The sequence below is a fragment of the Vicia villosa genome, linkage group LG1, assembly GCF_029867415.1.
Source record: "Vicia villosa cultivar HV-30 ecotype Madison, WI linkage group LG1, Vvil1.0, whole genome shotgun sequence".
Taxonomy (NCBI): Eukaryota; Viridiplantae; Streptophyta; class Magnoliopsida; order Fabales; family Fabaceae; genus Vicia; species Vicia villosa.
This window is the reverse complement of record NC_081180.1, coordinates 18,820,972-18,829,301: the sequence shown is the minus strand read 5'-3', so window position 1 is coordinate 18,829,301 and position 8,330 is coordinate 18,820,972. Positions and strand designations below refer to the sequence as shown.

The 8,330-nt window shown below is 35.9% G+C and overlaps 1 protein-coding gene across 1 annotated transcript; it reads right to left on the bottom strand.

Moving 5' to 3' along the window:
* Positions 1 to 1,042: 1,042 nt before the first annotated feature.
* Positions 1,043 to 3,248, bottom strand: LOC131602064 (protein NRT1/ PTR FAMILY 4.6-like). The gene is made up of 4 exons (XM_058874065.1): positions 3,013 to 3,248; positions 2,480 to 2,902; positions 2,236 to 2,360; positions 1,043 to 1,986 (listed from the first exon to the last, which is right to left on the bottom strand). Exons 1-4 carry the CDS (start codon positions 3,226 to 3,228, stop codon positions 1,062 to 1,064), a joined length of 1,689 nt encoding a protein of 562 aa, XP_058730048.1. The 5' UTR covers positions 3,229 to 3,248; the 3' UTR covers positions 1,043 to 1,061.
* Positions 3,249 to 8,330: the final 5,082 nt, after the last annotated feature.

The following is an 8,330-nucleotide window of genomic DNA, read 5'->3' as shown; positions in this document are numbered from 1 at the left end:
TACAAATACTATCCTACTTACGCCTCCCCAAAGAAATCTTCTTTGTAACCTAATAAATTTCTTTCAAACCTTTAAAGACATCTAAAAAAAAGACAAGAAGAAGAATAGAAATAACCTTAATCATTGAATTAAAAAGAACCATATGACTACCCAAACTAATATATATATATATATATATATATATATATATATATATATATATATATATATATATATATATATATATATATATATATATATATATATATATATATATATATATGTGTGTGTGTTTTTAAGAATGAAGCCTCCTAATCAGCAAATTAACTAAAATACTTCAAGTAGATTCAAAATAGGATTAGCCCCACGAACAAACGGACAAACCAATGTATTTAAAAAAAGGGTTTCAATTTCACTCTATATAGTCTCATTGTATTGATCAATCTCTTTATTTATATGATTCAGATTTGATTTCTAACTTCATACAATGTATAGAGGTGTTAGTGATAATATGATAGAATATCAGTCTTCACTCAATTTCTAATTTACAAATTGCTTTCAAATATTAGAACACTTGTCATATGATTTCATTGTTTGTCCAAACTCCAACCACTTGTGATTTTAAAGTTTTTAATATTAAAAGTTCTAAACAACAATATATTTAGTTTGGTTCATTTTGATTTATGTACAAACAATTAAATATTTGCACACATGCAACTGGGAACAATTTAAACAAATATTTCTCTTGGATTGCAATAGATCTATTTTCAAGTTTGATTCCTAAAATCAATATATCCAATAAAAGACCAATTTTTTAGGTTTATAGATTTTCAATTTTCACTTTTATATATTTATTTTAACTTTTACATTGATTTAAATTGATTAAAAAATAAATACCCTTAAATATAATTAGTTCTCCACTGAATTTATTAGTCATTTGTAAGGGCAAAGTAAAAAAGAACTTGAATAATCAATTTAATAATATTGCAAAATACATAATGCTAGAGAAGAATTTATTAAATAAAATTAAAGGAATAAAAAAAACAAATAAACTATGGTCATAACATTAATAGCAATCATGGTTACTGAGAGGTTTTGTGTCTCTCTTCTTCATTGTCTGGTATATCTTGAAATTTGGACACAGAGATTGTAGACACATTTCCATGATTAGGATTAGCAGCTAGATGTTTGAGCAACATTTCCTTATCAATTGAAAAATCATTCCTATATTTGTACCATTTTGCACAAAAGATATAGACAACAAAGTTAATCATACTAAGTATAGCCAAAAACCAATAGAATAGCTCAACATGGTTTTGGTTCAAGTCTCTTCCTTCTAGCCACCCTTTTTTACTCTTTGTAATCCTACTTGTCACTGAGTTTATGATCTCAACAAAAACAGTGCTCAAGTAGTAACCAATTGATAACGAAAGAAACGAGAAAGAGGCCGAAAGTGATCGCATTCCTTGAGGAGCTTCTTTGTAGAAAAACTCTAGTAGTCCAACCAATGTGAACATATCAGCAATACCAAAGATTGCGTAATGGAAAGAAAGCCAGAAGAGGCTAATTTTGCTATTGTGATCGTTGAAATAGTGTTTCCTTTTCACTTCTACAAGTCCTGCTATGATCATTGAGATTGCTGATAAAACTAGTCCAACACCGACTCTTTGTAGTTCGGTTATTCCGTTTGGATGACCGGTAAATTTGCGAACTAATGGTACAAATGCGAATTCGTAAACTGGTATCAAAAGGGTCATGAATACTAGTGGGATCACAGGTATTGATGCAGCTGGAATGTTGAAAGTGCCAATGAATGTGTTCATAAAGGTTCCTTGTTGGACCGAAAATGTTTGAAGTTGGGCTAAGCATGTGTTCATGATGATTGTACTGAGAAGTATAGGCATCATTCTTGTTAGAATCTTTACTTCTTCTACTTGTGTCACTGTGCATACTTTCCATTTTATTGCTTCTTTGGCTTCTGGTAGAATTGCAGCTTTGTCTAGAACCCTGTTTGTGTACAAAATTACATGTATAAGAGATGTATATGATTGAAATGTACAATTTCATATACACTAACAATCTCATGACCATGCGATCTGAAAAATTATCAGAGCCGTCTTTGTCATGGTTAAATGGTAGCTAACCTATACTGAGTCTCCAAAAATTTAACAAAGTTCTATAAACTATATTGATATGCTAATTTAGTATACTACTGAATTTAAAGGCAATCATCGAAATAACCACGATTAATCCAACCTGAGTTGGGTAGTGTGAGGGATGAGTTTTTTCTTCAAAGTAGACTTATGACTCTCTATTTCATACAACTCTTCAGAATTTTCAGGTACTTTCACCCTCCAATTCTTGACTGTCACAACCAGCACCTGCAAGAACAATTGTGGAAAAAAATAGTAATATGAAATACTTACATAGACACGAACACATGACACAACACTGATACGATCACTCTTACACAAGTGGAGATGAAGGAAGAAAATGATACCTGTAAAATACTCAACAATGGACTTTCTCCCGGAATTTGAATACGGTAGAAACTCTTTCCGGCGACAATGCAAACAATGGCAGCAGAAGAACACGAGAGTGATATAAGGAAACCTTTGTACCAATCGAATTCTGTGCTAACATAAACAACAAAGGTAACGCCTAAACTAGCTCCGATTGTAATACTAAACAGAAACCAATTGAAGAAGCTAGCAAGTTGGACGCGTTCTTTCGGATTCTTATCATCAAATTGATCGCCTCCTAAAGCCGGTACACAGCCTCTAATTCCACCACCACCAAGTGCGAGCAAGTATATCGAAGCATAGAAGAGCCAAGCTTTTCTACCATGCACACAGCTCTCCTCTCCGCATAGATCTGGTTGAAGCTTCTGGTCATGTGATTGAATCACAAGTAAGGCATATCCCTATAAATCAATAACACAAACACCATGCATGCAAAAAATTAAATTGAATAACTTCACACCAAATTATGAACCTTCATCAAGATTTCAATGAACATAAAGAAATTCTTTACCAATAACTGAATAATTCCGAAGAGAATGCAAGTGTTGAGACGATTCATATATGTATCAGAGATGAATCCTCCAACAATTGTTAGCAAGAAAGTAGTCCCTAAGAAGTTTGTGGTAGTGGTTGAAGAGCCAGAGGAGTCAAAATGCATCACAAACAGGAAATATAACACCAAACTTACCATGTTTGCTACAAATCCTATGTTATCCAGTAACATCATTCCTGCAAAAATTAAAAATAAGTTACCCTATGAACACAACGTTTCAAATTTTTGGAGGTCGTTTGTAGGTTAATCGAAGTTTAACCATAGGAAAATAGAGATCTTATTTAAATACCATTTAACTGTGACACAAATTTTATAAAAATTTAACTGTTACAAATATTTTATGAGTTATATTTAGTCACGGTTTATCTCTAACAAAATTTAGATTATGTGTGTTAGTTAGGGGTGGGAATAGGCCAGGCCGGCCTACAGGGGCCTACGGCCCAGCCTACGTAGGCCTAGGCCAGGCCAGGCCTATTTAATAAAGAGACCAGGCTTAGGCTTTTTTAAAAGCCTATTTTATTAAATAGGCCAGGCTTAGGCTATTAAAAAAGCCTATGAAGCCTTACAGGCCGGCCTATATTTTCATATATATTAGAGATATGTTAAATAAGTTGATTCATGTATGCATATATATTAGAAAAAAAAAGCTAAATAGGCTACCCTATATATATATATATATATATATATATATATATATATATATATATATATATATATATATATATATATAACAAATGCTAAATAGGTTCACTTATATATGTATATATAGGCCAACCTACAAGACTTCTTAAGTTATATAGATTAATTGAAAATTTTAATGAGATACAGGCTTTTTAAATAGGCTTTCAGGCCAGGCCAGGCTTTTAAAAAGGCCAGGCCAGGCCAAAAAACTGAGCCTATGGTAGGCCTTAGGCCAGGCTTAGGCCTTTTAAGTTTATCATAGGCCAGGCTCAGGCCTTCTAAAGCCTAGCCTAGCCTAGCCTATTTCCACCCCTAGTGTTAGTCTTAACATATATATAATTTATTTACCAAAGATGAAATAAGTAGCTCTACATCCTCCTTGTTTTAGATACTTCACTTCTTGGTACTCAACATCTTTAACCTTGGAATCATCTTTGGAATCCTATATTTTAAAATCAACAGTAGATAGTTAAAAAAAAAAATTATAGCTAAGAAATAATAATGAGGCATAAAGTTATGAAGTATTTTAGCACCATGGGCGAGAAAGGTATCAACTTGTCGATAGAATGAAAAGATATGTAAATTTTGGTGTAATGTTTAAGGAAAATGTAGTGTATTATATAATGAAGCATGCAATGCATTGTGATTCTAGTGCATCTATTGACCGGCTGGTTCATAATTTTCTAAGCCAATAACCGGCGGAAAATAAAACACTTTCATTGAGAATTATCCATTTTGTTTTAGTAAATATTTGAAATAATGACATTGAATAAATTTGAATTTCATGACTTTTTACTTATATTTAAGGTTAGAAAAGTTGGATAACTTTTGTTTAAAAGAAATATATATTATAGTTCATATTTATTCTTGATATCAATTAGAGCACATATATTATAGTTGCAATTTGCATATAGACGGCAAAAGATTGTGTTGTGAGTTCATTGGTCAAGTGAAGGCACAAAGTAGTCAATATCAAGTAAGTCTGTTTTTTTACTCTCCTAAGTTCAGTTGAGTATATCGTCCTTCCAACATGACAGAAAAATATTTGTGTATATTAATGAATTAATTAATGGGGACAACTTCTCTACCCATCACAAAAAGTTGGGTAGTGTACATTCAATCAATCATATGATGCCATTTAATTTTAACACAATTAATTATTTATTAAATATTATAATTGATTGTTGTTTTCAAGGCATTTTACACAGTAGGTAACCTTACCCAACTTTTTGAGTTGGGTAGATAAGAATTCACCTAAATTGATTGTTCCATCTTTCATAGTCAGAAGAAAAAGTATTTGAAAATAATAATACTAAAGTTGGCGGAAAAAAAATTTAAACAACCATGTTTAATAAAAAAAATACAAAAAAAAAAAAAACAAGTTTTCGGGGTATTTACCAAACTGTCTAGGTTTGGGACCGGCTGAAAGTGAATGCGCGATTTGGTTTGGCGCATAAGTGTTGAATTTTGGTGAATACGCCAAACCATTTGGCTAACACTAAAATAGGGAGTGTTTGCGCCAAATGGAATGGCGCATTAGGCTAGGTTTTTGCCCTAATAGCCAAACCATTTGGCGCATTAGGGTTAGCTATTTTTTTTTTTAAAAAAAAATTCAATTTTTTTTATTAGTTAAGTGGTCATTATATATATTAATTTTCAAATTATTTTTTTAGTTTTTATAATTTAGTGCACAAAACGTAAATTGGCATTTGATAATCGAAAACGAAACATCGGTTACAATTGATTAAAGAAACGAAACATCGATTACAATTGAATAAAGAAACGATACATCGACACAATTGACTAAAGAAAACACAACAAAATGCTTAATGGCGTCCATCACCAAGATAGCCATCTGTTCCGCACCCTGGTCTTGTTATCACACTTTTACCGCGATCGTTGATGCCGCCGCGAAGATTAGCACCACCCCTTTCCCTACCTCTACCCCTACCCCTACCCCTTCGTGCTTCTTGCTGGGTCTGTGTAACCGGGCCTGGAAGTGGGTTGTTTTGTGGGTCGCTGTCTATGAATTCGTCCAAGCCACTATAATTTTCCGGAAACCGACTGTTGTAAAGTCGGTTACCCAAGCCCTCATAAGTGTTAAATTGTGGTGGAGGAGTGGGCAGGGGAACGACTTCAGGTTCGTAGCACCCAGCAGCACTAGAACTACCTTGATTAAAGCCGAATTGGTTCGACGGTGTTGCATAGCCAGAAGAGGTGCCACGGTGAGAGGATTCATCATGAGGACCATCGTTGGGACTTAGATGTAGGCTTGACGAACCGGGCGTAAGGTTTTAGCCGAACGACCTTGCGGACCCTGTGTAACCTGCAAAGCCAAGTGGTTGTGATTGGGTCCGATACTGGCTAGCGGAATGGTGTTGGTCTTCAGCTTCTTGAAAAGGTTGAGACTGTGATTGGAACAGATTTGGTTGTCGGTAGTTGCGGGCAGAACGGGACGGAGTAGAGAACATATTTTGTTGTTGCTGCAGCAGTTGTTGTTGTTGTTGCTGCAATTGTTGTTGTTGTTGTAGTTGTTGGTGTTGTTGTTGGCGTTGTTGTTGTCGTTGTTGTTGTTGTTTTTGTTCCTCTTCAGGTTGTTGTTGGGGTAGGATATAGTTGTGAGCACGGGGGTCTATTAAGTAGAACGGATATGCAATAAACAAGTTAGGGGTTGTAATCGTACGATACCAACTCATGTACTCGGCGGACGGTTTCATCTCATGATCACTGACGGGGAAGTTGAGGACATATTGGCGACGGTCCTTCCACATCTGGCGGTGATCGGGTGCAAAATACTTCCAGTTTTGGTGAGTCCATTGATGGTTGACTCGTCTGAGGTGCCACACTCCCAAGTCAACTGGAGGGTCGGGTATACGTTGACGCATTCCGAACTGTAGCATGACCCGGTCACTATGATGCATTTCGATGATGTTGTACCGGATCAGGCAACATTTTGTAGTCCAAATTTCTGCATCTGCAGCTCTAGGCTCATGGTCGCAGTTGAGATACGGTCTCCATATAAACTGTATGCATAAGAGTTATACATTATTTCGGGAAAATATTTATAAAAAATACACTTATAAAAGAGCAAAAGATTAGAGATAATACTTGTTGGGGTCCTAGGTGATCAATCAGCTGGCGGTACATTGTGATATTTGACCGCGGATTTAGTGTGAAGTCCATTTTTTTCACGCAAAATCTACAACGTAAATTAAATGATTTAGTTAGAGTGGAGTAGATCATAATCCACTAATTGTGCATGAAAAATATGGTATATTAAAAACTTACCTCAGTGCATACGGAAAGGTTCAACTGCCATTGTTAACCGGGGCCATTATGGGCATCCTCCACCACCCCCACACCTGCACCAACAGAGCGCAGCCATAGAATGTGCAAGAATCATATTTTGAGTTCTTGCACAGGGATTGGTACACCGTAGCCAGCACTGCAGACCCCCAGCTATATAGACCAACTCTAGTAAAATCCATTAATAAACAAAGATACATAAAATTAACAGTGTTACCAGTACTATCTGGAAACAAAACGTTTCCGATTAGCAAGAGTAGGTAGCACCTGGTTTTCTGAAGTATGGTCTCTTGGGAAGACGCGTCATCCAACCGAAAATTATCATAATAAAGCCTTAACCTCTTAAGATTAACACCTTGTCCCTTAGCTTTAACTCGTCCCTCTATCAAGTCTATGCCAATTGCCTGAAAGCATAGTGAATTTGCCTGCATTACACAGCCATTAATTGCCTTCCCGTCAACTGGAAGGCCTAGTAACATATGAACATCCTCCAGGGTGATGGTGCACTCCCCTGTTAGAAGATGGAAAGTGTGTGTCTCTGGCCTCCAGCGTTCTAGCAACGCCAGAACAAATTTGTGATCAATAGAAGACTCAGCGATGGTACTAATCGGTCCGAAACCAGCAACGTCCAAGTAGGGTCTTATGCGGTCGTCCGGAGCGATGGTCGAGTGACTACGAGTCCGGAAACATTGAGCGTCCTGAAAATAATTATGTATGCATAAGTATTCAGTTATTATTTTTTTTTAGCAAAAGTATTCAGTTATTTAATCACAGACAAGTGCATGTTATTAACGTAATAGTAAAATACTTACAAAGGCTGCGATGTTCTCGGGGGTTCCTCGGTGCGTATCACCCATTGTTAAGAGAGACATGGTTGAACACTGGAAAATTGGAATTTGAAAGCAAAAGGATTATTGTGAGAGTAGATGAGTGAAATTGGTGAGAAGTCTGCAGAGCCCTAAGTAGTGTATATATACTGATGAGGCAAAAACGGTAACAAGTTGCATGCTGGACATGTCAACACATTCATAGTTGCTAGGTGTTGCTTGTGCAGAAGTGGTTGGCATGCATGCAACATAACTTTCGGTGACAGGACATGGTGACATGCATGCAGAGCAGAACTAGGTGCCAGCTAGGGTTGCATGCATGCAGTATTAGGAGGAATCGTTTCAGGAATCTTATCAGGAATCATTTCAGGAATCGTTTCAGACGCATGCGAGGTTGCAGGAATCGTTTCAGACGCATGCGAAAGACTGAAATTATAAAGACGTTAACAGGTGAGGACCATG